Here is a 22,330-nt window from a genome sequence, read left to right on the forward strand (position 1 = left end):
AGGATCAGAGAGCGATTTTCCTAAAGAAAAAAGAAATTCAGCACAGCACTTTTTCTGCCTGTTAATTACCCTCTTTCTAAGCAGGTCGCAAGTTTTCATCAATGTTTATTATTGATTAAATCTGTCGCTGTAGCTGTCATTTACGAGTCGGGAATTACTGTTGATTGGTGCACAAGGGTTGCATATAATTGGGTTACATTAAATAGATAATTCAGCTGATCTCATAAATGTCTAATGTGAAGGCTTGTTTGATTATCAATTAATGTCAAACGGAGATGCAAGAGGCTGTTAGGATTCCAGTTGGGTTTGCTTGAGCTGCTGAATCTCTGCACAACCGTAAGAGGCTGCAGCTCGCAGGGTGAAATATATGTGATATATAATAAACACACTGATGAATTCAAAGTAAAACTCGAGCGTGCATGCTGGGACGCACACACCGCACACACCGCACACACCGCACACACCGCAGCCGGTAAACAAGTGTGTGAAAGATGCAACAAATGATTCACACATCAAACACAGCAGCTCCGAATTAACCAGAAAATGTGACTTTATTTCTGTTGTTATTAGTCATAAAGAGTAAGAAGGAGGAAAATAATTAAGCATATTCTCAAACTCTCGTTATGGCACCTTTTTAATAGCTCAGAATTCAACGTAACAGGATGGTTCCAGGATTTACTGCCATATAAAGAGCTCCTCTTAAAGGGTCCGTCCGCTGATTTCACGCATCAGCATCAGTTGATTTTCCATGTTTAGTCTCTCAGTCGGTGAAAAGAGTTGAAAATACTTTTGCATTCATCAGGCAGTGAAGGTGTTGCATCATGGGAAATGTAGGACGCCGTGTTTTTGGAGCTTAACTCGTGCTAGGGACTAAAAGTCAGGACATCTCACCCTCAGCTGCTTTGATTTCGGCCGCTCTTCTTTTCATCTGTCTCCAGCGAGTCCACCAGCGTGATGGGAGGTCACCGCTAAATTGCTGGTGTTCGCCTTTCACCCTTTTCTCCACCGATGATGCAATTTATGTCAAAATCACATCCTTTCCTCTCTGTCATAAAGTAGTCAAAGCAGAACTTAAACTGCTGGAATCAGTGCGACTTGTTCCGTGTATCAGTATCTCTGACATTCACAGCAGACCAAATCATACAGAAAGACACTTCTTTCCTCATAATCCTCATGAGCGAGTGCAGCGGGGTGATTTCATTGGACAGAAATACACACAGACATGGACAAAAAACAAAATATTGAATAGAGTTACACTGAAAATGAATCTTCGTTTAAACGTCTGCACTGCGCCCTGACGTAAACCCTCATAAAGGGTTAATGTGAACGTGTGCATGAACACACAGCCCACACATGTTGTGAGGACGGCTAACGGCCGCCGTCGAGGTGTTAACGTCCTCCGCAGCCCTTCTTGGACCGCCGAGCGACGGCTGATCCTCGCGGGCCACTGGAGCGCGCGTTGAAGCCAAAGGTGCGACTTCCTGCTGCGGCGGAAGGCGTGGCCCGTGTAGAGCTCGGCGTGCCTGCCGCCGACACACCAGGTCTGCCCGGCGGTGGTACCAGCGTGACACGCAGCGAGCCTCCACATCTCCGACACACAGCCCCTAATTACTGCACAGCCCTGCCAGTTTGCAGCCCTGGGCCAGTACTGCCTGCTCGATGCCAAGGCGTAAACACTGCATTATTAACACTACATACAGTCTGTGCACACGGCTATGTTTAATATACTCGACGTATGTCTACACGGAGGCGTTACTTTAGTGGGAGTCTTTACATGGAGCCATACAATAGATTTATTGTTTCCCAGACAGCGAGCTCCAAAATCACCAGATGGCCGATTTGCTGCGTATAGTGTAATGTATGCTTACAAATGATGTTTAATGATGTCTTCCAGGGATAGAAAACAAAACATTACCGTTTATAAGGCTAAATATGCAGGCTATGTCAGAATGCTGGAGTTAAAGAAGTGAAACCATGAATTTTCTTGTCGTTTTCTGCATATTTATCGGCTGTCAGGATGTCTTCATGGCATAACACGTTTCTCCTTTGTCCTCGCACTGAGTCACGGCCCACGCAGCCGATCACCTGCTCACTTTCACTTCACGCAATGAAAAGAGAATAAAGTGCATCAGAGGCTTAAAAGCCATCCACCCATAATCTATACCTGCTGATACTGCGAGGGGCTGGGGGGGGGGCCAACACTGGTGAGAAGAAGGTGGCTCCTAAGACAATCACACCTCTACTCACATAGTGCCAGGACGTTCTGTTTGTCTAAATACCAGATCCAGACCTCTAAATATCTGGAGTTTTAGGTTCTGAGTGGAAGTAAAGAATCCATCTGCTGCTTTCTCCTTTTTACAGCAAATAAACAAAACCTGTTAGCATGTATCTCACATCATGAGAGAAGCAGCAAAGCAGTATTAACACTGAAACAAAAAGTCAACCAGACTGCAGCTGCGAGTCCCTGCAGGAAGCCGGGGACAGCATCCTGGAGAGCACTGCCTGACATCTGCATGAATGAATCACCGTGTGCTGTTCTTCAGTGTGTGCGCAGCAGCTCGGCGTGCACGGGAATTATCAAGAGTGTGTGTAGGAGTCGGCATCCCCGGCAGCCAGGTCGAGCGGCTGAATTAATCTCAGCTGCGGTAAATCAGAGGTTGTGCAGCTACGGCTGAAAGGTGTCAGTCACCGGCCACGCTGCCTGATGTCAGCTACACTTTCACAGCGCTTCAATGATTTTCTAGCCCTGATTGAGGCAGCGATGCTTCTGTCCCCATCGCTGGCAGCAGCAGGAGAAGTTTTAGAAATGACCACTCGAGCGCTGATAGCCTCCGAGTTGGCCCTCAGTCAGAAGCAGAGTTTCAGAGTAAAGGTGCTAAAATTCTGTAAATGTTTTATTTTATGTGATTTTTGTTTGTTTTTTTATACTCGTCTGTGACCAAATCTTTCGAGGCCCAAAAGATTCCATTACGATCGGCCCGGTTCAGCCTAATCAAACTGAACTACCATAAAAACAGTTCTGATTATAAGACTTTTTTAAATGTGAAAATGTACGATCCAGCTCATGCTACCATTCTTTAGCTGAGTGCTGACACGCTAGTACAACTTCCTGTCACTGCAACAATAAGAGTAAAGAGAAATGTAGTGGGTAAGACTTCCTGACTTCATCCCACAGAATAACCCTCCACAGGCTGCGGTCTTAAGCAGGGACAGAGAGGACGAACCGGTTAGAGCTCACAGAGCATTAAATGTTCTTGTTGTTTCAAGGCGGCGTCACTCTGCACAGCCTCGCTCTCATGATGAGCTGTGTTTAGTGCAGGAACGTCGATACTTACCTGTGGAGCTGAGGAGGACCGTTAAAACGAGCATAGCTCAGCGTCCAGTAGTAAAACAGGTCACTCCATAAAGTGAAGTGTGTGATTAGATAGAAGTAGCCTCGGAGACTCGGGACGGAGTCGTCCGCCAACCCTCAGGGCCGAGGGTTTGATGCATGAGCGTGATGCTAACCGGATCTGTGGCCCGGAAGTCCGCCGGGTTTGTGTGGGGTTGAGGGTGAGAGCTCATGGGGGAAGTTCAGCTCGTTGTCTCCTCTGGAGTCTTTCTAATGACAGAGATCTGTGCGTAGTTTGACAGAAGATGTTCTGCAAGTCACAGCGCTACAGAGGAGAGGTGAGATCATCATGAAATATTAAGACAGCAGATCTCAAGCCGGTGAGGGTCGGAGACAGACGGACATTTTAGGCAGAACTCGCTCCGTGTGGGGCTTTCACTTCCTCCTCTCTCTGAAAGCTCTGTCTTTGTAATGGATGGCAGAGTCTCCGGGGAGTGTCTAGACTACGGTGGGAAATCTAAATGGTCGGGAAAGCCACTCGCATCCTTGGTGAGCAGCGAGGAGCATGGGAGAAATGCAGTTTGGGAGGGAGGCAGGAGGCAGGGAGGACCAGGTCTGCACCCCGAGCAGCCATCTTAACCCCAATTCCATTTTTCATCTGTAATTGAAGGAGATTCCTGGAAAGGAGTCGTGGGGATTATGTGATGCTGAAATGCCCTCAGATTCTTATTTTCTACCTTATTTCTTAATCTCTCCAACCCCAAGTGCCCTTAGCTTCAGACCACGATGCTCTCAGTCTGCATCCACCCCCCCCCCCCGCCTGTCTGGCCCTTCCCCTCCGGTTTCTCCCTCTTTTTTTTTTGCCTCCACCATTTTTCTTTTCCCTCTCTCCCCTCAGTTATTTATGAACAGGACTTGAAATAGACTTTAGTATTTGATAAAAGCGTGATCCTTAATCTGAGCTGCCTGAGAAGTGCATTTCATTTTTATTCGCCATCAGACGTTGATGGAGAAGCGGCGGTTACCCGCCCTGTGATTGCTAATGTAAATTCATCGGGTTCCGGTGGACATGTATAAGGACACGGCGGACTCGCATGTGCGCCGTAATGCCACCAATGAGAGCTTGTGTGTGTGCGCTGTGATGGAAAGGCTGGATTGTGAGGAAAGAGGAGCGGTTGAGGAGTTATATGATGCATGTCTTGATTTATCAAAAGCTCGGCTCGCTCCTAAAATAAACCATTCGTCTAAAACGTCTCGGTTTTTGCAAAATCACTAATTGCGATTCTTTGACTGCCTTTATGGCGTTTCATATTTCAGCGTTCACTTGTGCTTTCCTGAAGGATGTGGAAAAATAAAGTGGGTGATAAATTTAAGATGACAGTTACGCCATATGAACGAGGCCCCTTGTGTATCAATTCGCTCAAAGCCAGCTGCAAATTTAACTCCGTCTCCTTATGTGGCAATTATTGATGGGTAACATAACCTGAATATATCTGCTCTGTTCATTACGGCAATGTTCTCTATAGCTGGCAAATGTTCTTTAGGATCCTACTGCAAATTAGCTCATCCCCCAGGACGTCTTTTATTGGATGATCCAGCACCAGAGGATGCCGCAAAACCACTCGAGCTCTCCGCAGCCTGCCCCGGTCGCCACAGGGTTAATATTTAAAAGCGCGAGCTCCCAGTCGTGTATTGATGATATGTTTTGAAAATTGCTGAGGCAGGCTCATTGTTACAGTGCCGTCTAGAAGATAGCCAAACCTCCCCCCTCCCTCTCCTCCTCCCCCTCCCATTCTCCCCTCCCCCTTTACAGCCGCCAGATGGAAAACACACTAAAGCATGTAATGTAATATAGCTTGGCACACAAAGGTGTTTCACACCAACTTCATCTGGCCTCTGATCTGCCACGAAAAGCCTTTTCGCCAAACGGCGTCCTGGTCAGCAGCCCGTGGTCGGCCGCTCGCGCCGTGCACAAAAGAAAGCGCACAGACACGCACGAAGACAGCCGAGCTCGGCAGCTAGAAGTAGAAAACAAGTGGAAAATAGGCTGTGCCTCCCAATTGCCTGTGGCATACTTTAAGGTTTTCTCTGAGATCCCCCTTTTTTCTTCTTCTTCAGCATTGTCTTCTTCTTCTCTTCAATGAACTAAAACTGCCACAACTTCAGTGCAACATCTCAGTCACAGACAGTGAAAAGAAGAAAGAGGAGCAATCTGTTAGTCCTCCACCACCACCAGCATCATCATCAACACTTCCCCTCGCTCGCCCCCCCTCCTCCCCGCTGAGCTCTCCACCACGACTCCCAGCTTCCTGCCTCCCCCCTTCCTCCCTCGCCCCCCCCGCCTCCCCGGGACGCTGAATTTTACAGTACCGTCTGCAGGATCCCGGTTTGTTCGGCGCACTCCTCTATGCAGAGCAACACGGCTCCGGTGGAGGAACGCTGGAGGCAGCTGTCAAGCGCAGGCTGCCGCCGCCGCCGCCGCTGCTGCTGCTGCTGCTGCTGCTGCTGCTCTAGTTGAGCCTCGGCGCTGTACCGACTGATTTCACATTCACCAATAAGAGACGGCACAGGGGGGAGAGAGAAAGAGAGAGAGCAGAGAGACAGAGGGAGAGTCTCCAAGTGAGTGAGTGGTGTGGAGAGGCAAGTGGAGTGGAAGAGTGTCAAAAGAAAAAAGAGGTTACAACACCTCCCCAGCTCTCCTTCCTTTCTCCCGTCTGCTTTTTCCCCTCTTTCTTGTGTTGGCTCAGAGGAAGAAGAGAAAGACGGGGGGCTTTTAAAAATTAACTGAAGAGCAAGCTGCTTGTAGAGAAAGAAGAAGAAGAAGAAGAAGAAGGAGGGGAACCTCAAGTCAAGCCCCACTGAACAGTTGAGAGGGAGGGCTGCCTCAGTGGAACAGGGACCAGTAACGCTCTCTGTCCAAACGCTCGGACTCCTCTTGACACCCACACTGGCTGGACTGGTCCCAGTGCTCGGCCCGTCTCTCCTCCGCCCGCCTGCCCACACCTGTCCCACTTCCACCATGATGATGTACTTTTGGGTGAGTACCGGACCACAAAGTGTGGACCTCTTTTGCGCTCACGCCGCTCCGGCATGAGCAGCGTTGGTGTGTTCATGGTGTGTGTGGCGTATGCGTCAGTGTGTTCCAGCCTCTACAGTATATACAGTGTGTGAGTGGGTGTGCGTTTGTGCCTGCGTGCGTGTGTGTGTGTGTGTGGTGTTGCACCTCCCACATGCATGAACAGAGCTGATGGTTTTCCACTTCCATGTGTTTTATTGATGCTGCAGCCAGATGCTGTCGAGGCCTGCATGTCCGTGTCGGATTTATTCAGCCTGTAAATGAGCGAGGACGCCGGAGTGTGTTTGTTGCTTACACTAATACCTTTGCAACTACTGTTATTCAGCTTCCTCTGACAGTCAAACTACCCAGCATGCAGCATGTCTGCCATCTGAAACTGTATCTCCGATTTAACGCCGGCGTCTGAGAATGAAGTGCTCGGGGTCTTCTGGGGACACGTTCTGATTTCTTCGCCGGCGCTGCGTTTCAGTCGCGTTTTGTGATGTTGTTTCTGTTGCCCGCACGTCTAAGTCGGCCAGAATTCCTTCTATTTTTGCCTTTTCCTAAATTAAGCAGCATTAAGCGCAGAATGAGGATGATTAGAGATTGTTAACCAGAGCTGCTGATTAATTCTGTTTGAGATCATGTGTGATTAGTCAGATTGGTTTTGTCTCCTCGGTGGTTTGTATTCTCACCACAACAATACCCGCCCAAAGCTCGCCGCTGCTGCGTTCATGCTCTCCGCTTTATTTCCCACTAATGTACATTGCAGATCATTTTAATCCTCCACTGTTTTGCTAACTTGGGTTTTGCACCTTCACAGAAATACAAAGTAAATGCAATTATTTTCCAATGCAACACATATTTTCAGTATTGCCACAGTAAACAGTCTGAGCTGTAATGCAGTTACAGATGTGTCTCCTGCAGACTGTGTGTGTGTGTGTGTGTGTGTGTGTGTGTGTGTGTGTGTGTGTGTGTGTGTGTGTGTGTACCTATTGATCGTGAGTTCAGATTTCTGGAGAGAGAGCATCTTTTTTGGAAAGTTATTTTACGTGGATGACTCCATTACAGGACTTAATGTTGAACCAGGTGAGAGAAAAGACGAATAACAGAAGTGTTTTTAGGCGGCTCTGAATGAAACAGCGTGTTATTGATTCGGAGCTCACATTTCTGGACAGAGGGACTCTAAGTGGAGAAATGAGCTCAAATCTGAAGCAGGAGAAAAGTTTGGTTTTATTTGAGCGGAGTGGAAGTGACAGGACGGTGTATGATTTCCAAATTATGTCATAACTAAAGGAAAGTAATCTGTGGTGCAGCATGGTGTGTTTTTAGAGGCCTCCCTCGAACACAGGCCTCCCTCAGCCTTTGTCTTGTGATGCCTCCCGGGTGCTGATGCTTATTGAGGGAGGCTCGTCGCCGTCGTCTGGCCTCTTTGAAGGTGCGGCTCGCCTCCTTTCACCTCCCGTTTGATCAGCGATGGTGGCCGCAGCCGGTCGAGCGATGACCACACACAGATGCAGCACGAGCAGGTTGAAGCGATGCTGACAGTTTGCAGCCCTGCAGGCTCATCAGCGTGACCGAGGACTCAGCCGCTCAGGAGCTGTTGCATCTCCGTGCTGAATAAAAGTTAGTAAAACATTTTACTACTCTGAGTTTGCGCTCTCCTGAGGAGTATCACTGTGCTCCAAGCGTTAAAGCACAACATGGCTCCTCATTTTCGCATTTCTCCGAGACTTAATCGATCAATTAAGTCTTTTTACACCAAATTTTTTGAATGATCGCAGAAGCCGAATGTCCAGAGTTGATGGTGAAGCATTATTCCACACAGAAGGAAGTGGATGTTTTCACCATTTTGTGTCCAGGCTACAGTTTAGAGGAAGACTACTCAGGCTAGAGGAGAACAAAGGGATGAAGATGACTGTATTGGCTTTTAAAAAACCTGGTGACAGTGCTGAAATGATCAAATCAATCACTGGATGTGCTGATCAATGGAATGGCATCAGTTTAGGTAGCTGGTCAGGTAAAACGCCTCAACATTTATTGAGCTTTTCAAACGTGAGAATTTTTGTTGCTTTTCCATCATTGTAAATTGAATATCTTTGGGTTTTTGGCTGTTTTTCTCTAAAGATGTCACACTGGGCCTTTTCGACAGCGCTCAGACATTTTGTTGACTAAATAATTGATGGAGTAATTGGGAACATAATGGTCATATTAATAAACAATGAAAATGGTGTTGAAGGCCTAAAATGGGACGTCAGACAGGTTTAAATTCAGAGGGCGAGGAAAACCTTACAGTGATGGTGCTGAAACGATGATGACGATCAACAGAAAATGAATCGACAACAATTTATCAAAAAGAAAAGTCAAGTTTTCGATCTGCTGTTTTTTCTGTTTCACGTCTTTAGCTTTTGGACTTTTGGTGTGACAAATGCTGTTTGTCCTAATCTGTTGTCTTTGTCCTGCTTTATTAATGCTGGACGATGCGGTTCTTAAGCAACAAAACAAGCAATTTGGAAGAGAGGAAGACCTTTTTCATTGGGCATTTGCTAAACAATTATGGATTAGACTGAAACATAATCAGAAACTGTAAGAACAGATGATGAAAATGAATGTGCACTGATGTAATAACAGCAGCACTGACACAACTTCTTGCCTGCTAAGACAGGAAGTGGACAGGGAGGATGTGCCGCCGTTGGTTAATTTAAAAACATCTCAAGGTTCCAGCTTCATGCGACGGTGCAGGAAGTAGAGTTACAGAAGTGTGGGCGTCGTCTCACCTTGTCAGGTTTCTGTGATTTGCTGCAGACCCTCAGATCAACATGTATTCAGCGGCGCAGCGTTTGCTGGGTAACACGAGGAGTGAAACTGCAGAGCGTTGCATTGCACTTGTCATTCCTGAGAACAGTCGCATCACAACCAGTGTGTGATCAATGATTTAGCGCCCATCCCTGTCATCTATAGTGTGGGTGTGCATGTGTTTGGTGGCATGTGTGCGTTAGTCGGCCAGCGTTTAGCTGCGAGAGGAGGGTGGGACCGCCTCCTGTTTGAACTGCAGGTGGTGAGCATTACCTGCGGTCCCTCCGGAGGCCTGTCAGCCATGCATCAGTCTGGGGAACCTGCAAGCTCCCCTCATTAGAATATTTATTCACCAAGCAGATGTTCTTATCCAGGGCAATTACCTTTGGCTTACATTTCCCCATCGCCCACTGATATAGATGAATGTGTATACAAAGACGTCCCAGGTTATGCATGGGGCCCCTGGGTGCCGCCCACCTTTTCCCCCATATGCATGGCGGGCGGGCCGGCGACCGTCTGGTCTGCCACACCGCAACCCAAATCCAACCTCAACTGCGCGGTGCTAATTGGAGGAAGTGGAGGCGACATCTCCTGCGATGGCCACACAGTGATGGAGAGACGGCCTGTATATCATTCTCTCCACCCGGCTGTTCCTTTGCATTAGAGACAGAGAGAAACGGGGAAGAGGCATGGAGTGGAGAAACCATGCATGCTTCTGTCCTCCCCTCAGTGTGATGAATAATTTAGCAGTGCAGGGCCCTCGCTGTCGAGTAGAGATGGTGGTAATGGGGAGACTAGATATATATGGCATGGCAAGGAGCAATGGTTTACGTTAGACTTCCCCAACCAACGCACTCAAGTGTGCCGCAGGCTGCTCACATGGTGTGTTTGGCCTGCATTAATGCTTTGTTTCCATCTGCAGAAAAAATGGCAGAGACGTCCACGAGCAGCAGCTTAAAAATCAGGAAGGCGCTGGTTTGAGGCTTTGGAGTCGTGGTCATTAGCGGGAGTGGATTCCCTTTAGGCAGACGCTCAATCAAAGCTGCGGTGATTTGGTCATATATGGTGCATTATATCGCAAATTGTATCAGTGGGTTACATGTTCTCAGAGGATGAAGAATAGCCTGGGGTGCTCCAACATCTGCCCTTATTGCACACCGTGCATATATGTACAGCGTGTGTTGTGCTTACAATGCATGCATGTTTGCGCTGCCTCTGGTGAGACACAGCAACCCCACACGGAGGCGTTTGCAGCCAAACCATCAGAAGATGTTGAAATTCATGGCGGACGGAGCGTCGAGGCAGAGCTGATCAGCCATTCTGGGCAGGATAGCAGCGAGTCCAGGCCGCCGGTTTCATATTGCAAGATGAAGTGCTTGCGATCGTTTGTTAATGTATTAATTGATCTGTGTCCTCAGACGGCGAATCAGGAGTAGTGTCACGTAGACTCTTTAGTACTCCCCGAGACGCCTTCATTAGCTGCTGCTGGCCGGCTCTCCACCCCCATTACAGGACTGCGTTGCCACACACTTTACCTGACTGCTGTAATAACTTTAGACATTTCTATCTCCCCGGCAAGTCCTCCGACAGCCAGAACAGTTTGGGGGCTTAACATCAAATGTGAGGCGCTTCTTTGAAAGGCTTATACTGCAGGTGATTCACTCCGGGGCGTCACGTGGGGTTGTTTTGTCTGCAAGTTGTTGCTCTCCTTTTCTTACAAGTTTCAGTGACGGCTGTTGCAATCAGTCATTAACTTCCAGCTCAATGTTTCATAATCTGGAAGGCACACACGCTCGGCTTTGTAGCAGAGCTGATGTAACAGCTCTGCTACAAAGCCGAGCTCAGGAAGCAGCGGAGTCGCTACATCCAGGAAACATGTTATCTGTTTAACCGCTTACACCAATGAGATTCAGGCGACTTCATCAGGCTGGAAATGGTATATTTTTCCAGTGTGAGTCTGACAGCAGACGAATTAGGGTGGTGGGATTGCATTTCTCCTCTTCTTTTGGAAACCCCACCCTTTGTGCTCCGTGGGATCATTAGCAATCAGCAGCTTAGTCGTACTAGTAACAATAATTCTGTCAGCTTTTGGTCTCTCCCCCTTGGGGCTAATGGGTCTAGAGCCCGGCTAATTGTGATTAGGCTCTGACAGCAGGTTTAACTTGCAGGATTTTCACACCACAGTCCTCTTTGATATTAGCCGCACAGCTGATAAAGAGATTAGATACAGGAGGAGAGAGAGAGGATGGAGGGGAGGGAGGGCGGAGGGAAGGGGGGAGGTGTTCTTAAACTACAGAAAGACACCTACACGAGGGAAATCACTGGCGAGTTTAGCAGAGGAAAATAGATCCGGACGCAGTAAAAGCCTTGCGCTCGCTTATTGCACCTGCTATCATTAGCGCTTTTGTACACATGGTCAGCCTCCCAGGGAAAAGTCATTATCCAGCTGTGCCGTTATTTTTCTGCTGTTTTCTCCTAGTGGAGTGTGACTTCAGGGCTATAGCCAGCGCACCATTTAATGCCTCCAACACAATAAAGGACTCTAGCCTTAATGATGTGGGATTGGATGGCCATGCCTCAGGTTGTCCAGGGGCTTGTGAGCTGTTACTACGAGCGGCCATTTTGCCTCGCCGCTCTCGAGGCTCCGCGTCAATTCAACCCCAGCCATTCCAGAGGAGACAAAAATAAAAATCCAATGTAATGATTAACGGCGGCGGCGTTGTTTAAAGGGTCTCTCTCTTCAAGAGAGTAAAGGAGTGCAGTGTGAAGCAGAACAATGAGCAGTGCAGGAGCAGGTGGAGTAGTAGGATGGAGAGGCGCCAGCAGCAGCCAACTCGCCAAAACACGAGGAGGTATTATCTGATCTTCACTCGTGACTGAGCGAGCAAGCCTGGGCCAGCCAATCACACGCAGAGGGATGATTCTGCAGAATGAATCCAAGCAGACGTTTTACATCTTCTGGAGGATTAAATATTAAGATTATGGTTTCTCCAACAAATGATTGAAACAAAGAAACTGGAGCAAAGGTTCAAAGATTTCGCCCCAAATTTCATGACGTCGTCAAGCTAAAAACAGGCCGAGACATCGTTTGAGCATCGATAGTGGGACAACAAGTTTCAGGATGATGGCATGAGTCACTGCAGCCTGGAAGGAGCAGGAAAACGTACTTCTTGGCAGGTTCGACGCGTTGCCCTGAAATGCCCCCTCAGCCGATCCAAAGAGAGAAAGGCCTGAGCTCAGCACTGATTCATTTGCAGATGTTCTCCTTCCTCCTCCAGTTCAAAATGTACTTTAACAGAAGTATCTGTTTAAGCGAGCTTTTCCATTGCCAAAGCCATTTTCTCGTAATTATTTTTTGCAAGCTTATTTATTTATTTTACGTTTTGCGCTTGGCCAGTAACTCCAGAAGTCTCTCATGGCAGTCCTTCATCCTCCTCGGCAGCGTTGCAGCAGAAGGCGTGTGCATTGCTAACACGCCTGTGCCATAGATATGCCCTGAAGTGTCAGCTCTCACATAAGGAAAAGATTGGAGGAGAGGCCCCTGTGAGAGCGGCAGCAACATATCCACTGGCAACCTGCCACGCATGATAAGAAAACCACTTCTGCCCTCTCTCTCAGCAACAAATGGAATCTGTGAGCTTTCCACTATTTTATACGCAGTTATTCAAATAGAATCATCAAGTCGTACTCTTTAAAATTCAGAAACAACAAATTGTTGGCAGTGGGCTTTGTCCTTATTATAACATCTCTCTGTTTATTTACAGCTTTGTGAAGAAAAATGATCATTTTTTGCTGTTAAATTCACATAAAGGTAGAAAATAAACCGCAGACAGAGCGAGCCGCGGTGCCGGTGACCAATGACAAAGCGCAGAATAGCTCACACAGCTGAATGTTCAAAATGGGCTTCTTTAGCAGGTGTGTTTAATGCACAGACAGCTCGAGTGCGTCTTCTTCAGTGCGCGATGCTCATTTAGCTCCAGGACTTTTTTTCTCATCAATGAGTGCGAATCAGTTCAGCGCCTGCAGGTGTATCAATCAGCTGTCTGTGCTCAGACAGGTGTGCTCACAGTTGACTGAAAACCTCATTGAGACGCTTTCTTCATATTCTGTAAACCCATTCTGTTCTCTTTTGTCCCTGTTCAACTCATATCTGCATCACAGAGGCTGGGGGGGGTACACAGTAAATACTGCAGTACAATGAGGAAGTCACACATGGTGCATTCTTCCTTTGCTTACTCAAGTGTTTTTAGGCTCAGTTTTTTAAATGTGAATAAAGAGAAAACTGCAGCGGCTTCGTATTGGAAAGGAAAATAAAGTCAAACACAAACAGAATGAAGAAAAAAAAAGAAAAGTGTAAATAATAAAGACCTTTTGGACTTTTCTTCAGGTTTCTGTTGGAGTTAGCATTGAGGGCAGAAGACGTGAACTCAGATTAACATATATTAATATAACTTTAACCTGAATCTGTTATTCCTTAACAGCAGCACAAATGCTCTGCAGCTGCAGCCGGAGTTTTCATATGTGTTTATCTTTACGACTGCAAAGGCTCTATTCAAAGCTTGTTATATACTCTTCTCAATCAATCCCTGGGAGTATAAACCCCCCTGTCACGTAAAAAGGGGTTAAGAAACAGTGTGGCACACAGGCTGTAAAATTAATGGCAGGAGAGTGACATTAGTGTTATAGGTTATTGACTGATTTCATGGAATTTATGACCCTAATCGAGAGGCAGTGTCAAAGGGAATGAAGCAAATAAGAGTGGCGTTGACAGCAGGGCCGCGCTGTGGCCACTGGACACCACAATTTGAGCCGTCCCAGTAAATTGTGGCTGGGACTTTATAAGTCTCGGCGGAGGCCCCTTTCGCTCCGGCAGCCCGGGTCCCGAGGCCGCGCCCCGGGCCTACCTCCATCCTCCAGGTCAGACACGGCCGGGCCGAGCCGATGATGAGAAACGCTGCTTCATCTCACCTCGTGTCAGGCCTGGCCTCTCGCGGTGTCAGCCGGCCGTCCGTGTGTGCGTGTTGATGTGCGTCCACGCGTGCGTGCACGCTCCTGTCAGTGTGATTTTCAGTGTGTTTGTTGGGGGAAGGTGTTCGCTCTCATGTACTTTTCATGATCATTATATAACCTGCTGTATGTTTGGAGCTGGTGTCTGTTTCTGTGCCCGGTGCGAGCTGGTCAAAGCTCCTGTTTAAGCTTCAACTAGAAACGGAAATATTCAGCAGTGTGCAAAGGGCCAGCCCATAAAGATGACTGAACTCCTGCTGATGAATAATTCTCAGTTAAAGCACTGTATAATGTGACACCGATGTCATTTTAGCCCCAATACACTCTCTATATATATTTATATTTCTATATATATACACACATGTATGTATAAAACACGACTGTGGCCAAAAAATCAGAAACAGTTTTTTTAGTTTGTTTTAACCTTCAACGTCCGACAGACTCTTTGTGCTGCAGAACTCGTCCTGGTTCTTCTTAGTGTCTCGAGTTTGCGAACACGTCACATGACGCGCAGCCGTAGATTTCAGTCCCACATCTTTCCGCATGAGTGTGTGTGTACCACCGTCGCTGTCATATCCAGTATTAACACCGAATTAATCAATTCATCTTAATTTGGAGCCGCACACCGTCTCTGGCGTCGTGCATTAGCGAGCATTCACACACGAATGTTGGCTGTTTTAGAACATACATGCAGAAAAACATCCTAAAACACTCCCATGACAAATGAGAGCGCTCCTAAATGGTCCACCTTCCCCTGAGAGTCCCAGTGTTTGGCGTGTCGGGCTCAGACGTGTGGTGACTGTGTCATAAATAAATGAAGCGCTAATGTTCGCCTGATGCCGACGAGCCTTCGTGGGAAGCCGTTTGTGTCGTTCAGGTGCGCAAAGATGCTAAATAGAAGCAAGGAATTAATATTTAAAAGAGGCTCTCTTCACCCAAAGACACTTTGATTCATCTAAAAATAGAGGCTGACATTATCTTGTTGTCAACAACTGGGCTGGGACCTCCCAGCGAGCGGCGACTCGGCGCTGCTTGTTTACTCGGGGTCCTTCAGGCTGTGTGAGGACGGTCAGCTGTGGCGGCGGCGCCTCCGCCGTTCTGCCCCAGCGCTCTGTGGCTTTGTGTGGTGGCTTTTGTGCGGCGCACTAACCTGCTTTAAAATCCCTTTAGTGTGGTTCTGACATGCTGTGCTATCACATCGTGGCCTCTGCAGAATGTATGGAGCCATTCAGACTCTGTACAGAGCGAAATGAGTTTTATCCAGCGGCTGACGATTGAATGTAATGGCGCTCTCTCCGGGGAGCAGAGTTTTCTATCCACTGATGTTCGCACTGATACGATGCAGCGCTCGCTCGCACCGCTCAGGAACAGCTTGGTCTCAGCTCTTTTAAATTATGCATTTTCATGACTGGAATATGGGAAGAGAGTGTGCCACTTCTGGATGTTTACATTAAACAAAACGGATGCAACGTCTCACATGTTAGATAATCCACGGACAATGGATGCGTCAGAGCTCGCTCTGCTGGTGCATCGCTCTCTGGAAATGTCAGGATGGAAGTTGTTTTGCTTTGGTGGAAAAAAGAAAACACTAAATGGAAAATGATGCTGCGTGAGCGTAGAGTAAATAACGCTGATAGTTTTAGAGGATGACGTGCAATAAGAATTAATATCTACGTATACGGATGTCATCGTTTGTGGTTGGAGAGCTTGCGTGACAGCTTAATCCCAAGACACGACGGAGACAAACAGAAAATGAATTTCTCCTCGGCGCTGATTGATGGCGCTCTGACAGTCTGGCTGCTGTTTTTCATATAGTGATGAACATATAAACAAGGACGACCCTCTCCTCCTCTCATCATCGGCCGTGCCACGCCGTTTGACAGAGAGCGCAGTTGTATGCTTTTTAATTAAAAAGAAAATTCAATAACCTTATCAAGACTTGCCATTTTAGTTTGAGACGTATTGATCGGCCGTTCAGTTATGCAGATCCGCAGCTTTTCATCTTCTGGGCAATTTTGCGTGGCGGCCTCTAGTTACTGAAAAGATCTCATTTCAGAAAATCCATTTCATATATTATTCAGGTTATGTTTAGTTCGGCTTACAATACAATATTCAAATATGTTGTCACGCCGCGTGCAGTGTGTCTTTATATGAAAGGGCGACAGATTCGAGGTTGGAACGGGCCGGATGCAGCAGCTCGTTCGAGAAATACTCGTTCAGACATGAAGTGTGAGTTCGTGAAGTGTGTGTGAAGGTGAGCTCTGTCAGCAGAGACTCAGGACAAGATGGACAAACTCCCGCCGCTGAGAGGAGGGAAACTGTGCCACTGATGATCTGTCGCAGCAGTAGGCTAATTGCCCACACACCTCTGTGTATCTCCCTCCTCTTTCCTTTTTTTTTGTTCAATATGTCTGCTAATGGAATTAAAAACATGTTGCCAGGGGTCTTTGCAATTTAGAAAATAAGTCCATTAAGTTCATTAATTTAATAATGGGCAATAATAATGAATAAAAAGTATTGCTCAATTAGAGGGGAGCGTACGGTTGGCTGTTTCACATTCATTCGAAATCACCTCAGTGTGCAATAGCTTAATGAGATTATAATGGAATTGATATCACATAGGTAGTGAATTAAACCGTTACCAGAGAACCCATTAGGAATGAAATTCTAATCCTGAAACACTTGTCACAGCTAAAATAGGCTTCTACTTTTGTTATTAGCGTCAGGAGAAGTGATGAGGAATCAACAGTCTGGAGGTGATGATGATGATGGTGGTGGTGGTGGAGTGAAGTGATTTTCCTGGATGTGTGTTAATAGCCGTGAATGTCAGGCAGTCCCTCAGTATTTGTTTGCTATTGTATCATTGCTGTATTGGTGGCATCAGCCCATTGATCCCATCAGCGACCGCCTGCTCAGGTTTCATAGCCAGAGTTTCCAGACCAGCAAAGCTGCTGAGGGCTTCAGTTAAAATTACACAGACAGCACATTCATAGTAATCTAAAAAGGTCAGGATAAATTACACTGCTTATTTCAGTGAAAAAGGCAGGTAATGTGATCCGCAGTGAGTAGTTTTTCATGCTGGCCGCAGTACATTCCCTCTGCGTTATGGCGCAGATTTGACTCTTTGACTTTTACACGCTTGACACTTGATGTGAATTTACTGTCTCTGTTAAAGACCAGGAGGGATCGGACGAGATGAACTTTTCCTTTTCATCAAGATATTACAATAATTTGAGGTGTTTTATATTCATAATGGCTTTTTTACAGGAACACTTAAAATAATGTGTCGTTGGAGGATGTTGTTAAAATCAGAAATAGATTGGTTCATAATTTAACTTTTCATTTAATGCGGCCGCAGTGATACACCTTGTAAATCCACGTTATCAGCAGTTTGTGCGGCTTCAGCAAGGCAAGCACGTCAAAATGTATTATTAGTGTCGCTCTTAATGTACTATATATAATGTATAATGTGCTATATATAACGTGTTCAATCAAAAAATGAGATCTCTGCTGTTTGAAAAATGTGGAAACAAGAAATTAATCAGAAAAAAAAAAGAAAGTCAAAGAATTTACAGTAGTTTTAAAAGAGCTGGCACGTCCTCGGCTGACAAAATGAGCACATTTTTTAGCCCCGGTCCTTTTTATGTTAGAGGTACAGTACAATAAAAATGATTCAGATTGTTATTTCTCTCCAAAATGGAAGTATTGTGTTTCCAGATGGAAAAAATACAAATCTTGTGGCCACACTTTAGATTCTCCACATAACATGCTTTCATGAATCCGCAGTGAGCTGTAATCTGAATGGAACATTTTCCAACAAGCAGAAAATACTACGGCGACAAGCCGCAAAGTAAATCACACACTGCCCAAAACACACAGGTGTGCCGCGACTCGGCGAACCGTCCTCACACTCTGCAGCTCTCCACTTTATTTCCTCAGCCCGGGCCGCCGTGGCGAAAAAGAAAGGAGTCAAATGAGGATTCGGGTGATGTGAGAGGAGAGGAGCCGGGGGATGACAGCACTGAGCATCCTAAAAAAAGAATGAAAGGAATTAATCAGTGAGATATGGTTGTCTGCGATATGAAAACAGGCTGGTGTGTACGAGTGTCGAGCTCGGTGCGTGTGTGCGACTGAGAGAAACGGAGCTTTTACAGGCAGAAAGAGACGAGACAAAGCAAAAAGGAAGGTCCCGGATATACATACCGCACTTAATCCCGAGCAAAGCTGCATATACTCTGCTGTATGTGCGTGCATATGGGCCAACATGTGCGCGTGTGCTTAATTAATATTTAAGCCACCTTCAGCGTACCCTGGAAAGGAAGTAAAGGGGATTGTGTTCTCATGGATCCTTTAATCCTCTGAATTAGCAGTTTAATAACAAGAAGCCATTTGTAGATTAGTAAGATCAAGCTTCCAAGACGTGCTTGTGTACAATCTACTTAAATGCTTTGATTTTTGATGTAGGAAAATTCCCGGCATGTACAGTGAGAGAGCCGCCGTGCGTGTGCGCCTGCAGCCATGGCCGTTAATGCCGGCGCCATTATTATTTCTATTTCATTGTGGATTAGCTGAAAATCGAAGTGTGCTAATCAACAGAGAATCTGATAATTGATTAATCATTTATTTATTGAGCAGAAACCTCCTCTGGTTCCAGCATTGATCTCAGGCTTTGACCAAAGCGTTAGCTCCTGTGTATTTAGATGCTATCTGACTGTGTGCTGAGGTCAGGAAAACTCCCAGCATGCACCAGGACGACACATGCATGGACACTGGTCTCCTTTTATGTCTTTTCCTGCTTTCTTACTGGTGTTTGTCTTTTGTTCTGTGTGTCCTGACGTTATTGTCACAGCGATCCTGCGATGTTAGCGTGACTCCTGTGCAGACGGCTCATCCGTTAAACTGGAGGCGTTCAGGCGCTCCTCTTCCCCACGTGTTGGAGGATTCTTCATTCAGATACCGAACTCGTCCTCAGTGAGCAGCGTGTTACACTGCACTAATGTGAAATTACTATTCTTAATTCCAGGAAAGGAAAATTACCTCAAACAACCAATAGTTTGCACCAACATGTTCCCTGACTTGAATGATTGAGTTTCTCTTAAATTAACAAAGATGATGAAATCTCTCCTCTTTAAATGGATTTTAGGGTAAAATACTGTATGGAGTGTAAATACTTTGGTTTTTGGAGTTTCGGTCGGACAGAACGAACAATCTAAAGTCGCATCTTTGAAGCTTGAGAACAATTTTTTCTTCCAGTTAACAAAATCTGGTTAATTGACAATTAAACTAGCTGCTGGTGTCACCCTCCTGCGGTGAGTGAAGGAGTGGCTGATATTTTTAATTGGTTAACAAGGAACTGACGCCATCGAGCACTTCCTGACATTTTATAAACTCAACGATTGATTCCTATCGATCAATCCCAAAAACAATGCTTGATATAAACATCATTAGTCGCAGTCGTGGATATCAAACCGGTGTGAGTGTCCAGCGTTGCTATGATGAGGCTCAGCTTTCTGACCACAGGAGCAATAAAACAGAATGAAAAACCTTCGATCAATTTTATCTCTTTGGCCTTTTAATTTAATTGTTCGACGTATTTTTGACGTTGTTAAAAGCGTAAAGCGCCCCTGAGTTTTCCCCGCAGCTCAATAGAATATTAAATAACCGCTAACGCTAAAAATTAGCTCAAGTTTTACTCTCACACTTTATGTTAAACTCCACATATTCACCATTGAGCAGCTGATTGACTCTTTATTAGTGCTTATAAAGCATTTATTACTGCTTTATTCTGAGGCTTCGTGTTATTAAGATCATAATTCACTTACTTAATTCATGAGCAGTAATTAGGAGGTTATGAAGGGAGTGTAGACTATGGCCAAGCAGAATAATGCATCAATAAGTGCTTTACAGTGACTAATACAGAGCTGTGTGCATGCTAATGAGCAGCTGCTTCTTCTTCATGGGTTTGGCTCTTAAAGCTGCGCAGGTTCAGTTACCTGCATGAACGTATCCTGTATGTTTGTGTGTTTCATTGACTGCTTGTTTCCCTGTGCGTGTGTGCGTGTGTGCGTGTGCGTGTGTGTTTTGCATCAACACAACCCCTCTGATCCTCACACACACACACACACACACACACGTAGATCCCATCTCCTCTATCGGCGCTCGGCGTCATCATTTGCCAGCGATGACAGCCGCCTCTGTTTAACCGCCGCAGATCAGCGTGTCACAGCAGCCGCCGTGTTTCTAATCATCCTCGCGCAGAAAATCTCCGTCTTTGTTGGCGTTCGCTGATAGCGTCTGTGTTATCCCCGACTCTCCCGCCCGGCCAATATCAGAGATTGATTGCTTTTGTCTTGTTATCGGGGTCGTTCAGGTGAGATTGACATGTGCTCGCGGGATAAGGAGGCTCTGAGGGGCTCTCTGTGCAGGGGGGGGTCCTCGGTACGGTGCGGCGGCGTCCCTTTAAACATGCATGATGACCTGCATGAAATGTTGATGATGAATAATCAGCTGCATCATGAGGACTGTAAATGGGTCAAAGTGGCTTCTCTCCGCCTCACTTTAGGATGAGCAAGCTCGTTTTTTGCGCCAAAAAGAAAAGAAATTCTCCCAAATTTTGCTCAGCTCTCGAAAATCTGCCTCCTCTGTCTGTTAGCTGAGAGCCCAAACTCAGCCTCACTCCTCCAAACTGATGGCGAAGAGGAGAAATAAGACCTCAGACGAATGTTTGCTGCACACTGAATTCTCTGGGCCACTCTGCCTGGCGGTTGCCGGGCGGGGTGGCTCCATGCTCTGCACACTAGCCACACATCCTAAATAATTCACACTCTACTTGAGAATTCTCCAACGGACTCACTGCCGCCATTAGACAGTCTCTGGCTGCCAGTTTTTCTTTTTCTTTTCTTTTTCGGGGGGCTTGTTTTTCACATTCTGACTTCAGCATTACAACCTCAACCGCCAAAAAATGGAGGAGGAGAAGACGACGAGGCGAGGTGGAGCGCGAGGGGGGAAGGAATGAAAAACGAGTAATACCTCGGGTCGATGCGAGTTCATGGACAATCCAATATATAAAAGCGAGTTTACATGCATAACACTTCAACATTAAGATTTTTCACAGAGTTCAGCATATTTTCTAGAACTCTCCCTCCACTAGTTTTTTTTTTTTTTTTTAATCTGAGACGCCTCTTTGACAATGTCTTCCTCATGCAAAATGCATGAGCGCTTGTGGATCGATACGGGCCCTTTAATCTCTCTACATAGACAGCTCCCGCGCTCAGCCGTTGAACCCACACCCATGGCTGCCACCGCTGCAGCCCAGATCAGAGGCCGGAGAGGGGGAGGGAGCGCAGCCCGAGCCACGAGAGTCACCGGCACGGGGGTCGCGGCCCCCGAGGTTTACTGTGGAAAGCACGCGCTCTCCGGTGTCCTCTCGGCAGCACTTCACCGTCAAGTGTGGCTCTTCGATGCTCCTTCCAGACATTAAAGTCTGCTTGCAAAACAGGTGCTCGCTGCAGCCGAGGCTGGAAAAACAGTCAACTGTGGTGTTTGTTTAGCCGCAGAGGCCGTTGTTACTCGTCCGACTGCCCAGTTTTGTTTTTTGTTGTTTTCTTTCCTCCGAATAAAAATTCCAAACACGCCGCTGTTGCTGCTCCCGGATACATAAAAGACACAGTGGTGGAAGACATATTCACCTCTTTACCTGAGGAAAGGTAGACATTTGCAAGGTGCTGGAGATATTCTATATTTTTCTTATTGTCAGCAAATCCCACGAAAGACCGAACCAGCAGTGAATGCATCTCCTGACGAGTGTTTCATGTGTATCACAGTCTGAACCCCTGAGCTCCACTGTTGTCCAAAAACTATTAAAACACATCAGTGAGCCTCGCTGTCGCGCTGGCCGACACGTTCCTCCATCACCGTGAACACACACACACACACACACACACACACACACACACACACACACACACACACACACACACACACACACACACACACACACACACACACACACACACACACACACACACACACACACCATCCTGTGGATTCATCCGCCGCTGGAAATAGTCCCCAACAAACGCTCTATTTCCTCCTGTTGGTTTGATAAAACCACAGTGAGCTGCTGTTAGAGGAAACTTTAA

The 22,330-nt window shown here is 46.6% G+C and overlaps 1 protein-coding gene across 8 annotated transcripts in view; it reads left to right on the plus strand.

Moving 5' to 3' along the window:
* LOC139344008 (RNA binding protein fox-1 homolog 3-like) overlaps window positions 1-22,330 on the plus strand; it is a 349,683-nt gene that overhangs the window by 230,604 nt on the left and 96,749 nt on the right. For 3 of the 8 annotated variants that reach the window (XM_070981891.1, XM_070981892.1, XM_070981890.1), the window contains one exon: window positions 5,450-6,368. The exons of the other annotated variants lie outside the window; for them this stretch is intronic. In XM_070981891.1, the coding sequence (XP_070837992.1) occupies window positions 6,351-6,368 (18 nt within the window). In that variant the 5' untranslated portion in view covers window positions 5,450-6,350. The remainder of the gene's footprint in view (window positions 1-5,449; window positions 6,369-22,330) is intronic. 8 annotated transcript variants of the gene reach the window in all.

The sequence above is a fragment of the Chaetodon trifascialis genome, chromosome 15, assembly GCF_039877785.1.
Source record: "Chaetodon trifascialis isolate fChaTrf1 chromosome 15, fChaTrf1.hap1, whole genome shotgun sequence".
Classification (NCBI taxonomy): Eukaryota; Metazoa; Chordata; class Actinopteri; order Chaetodontiformes; family Chaetodontidae; genus Chaetodon; species Chaetodon trifascialis.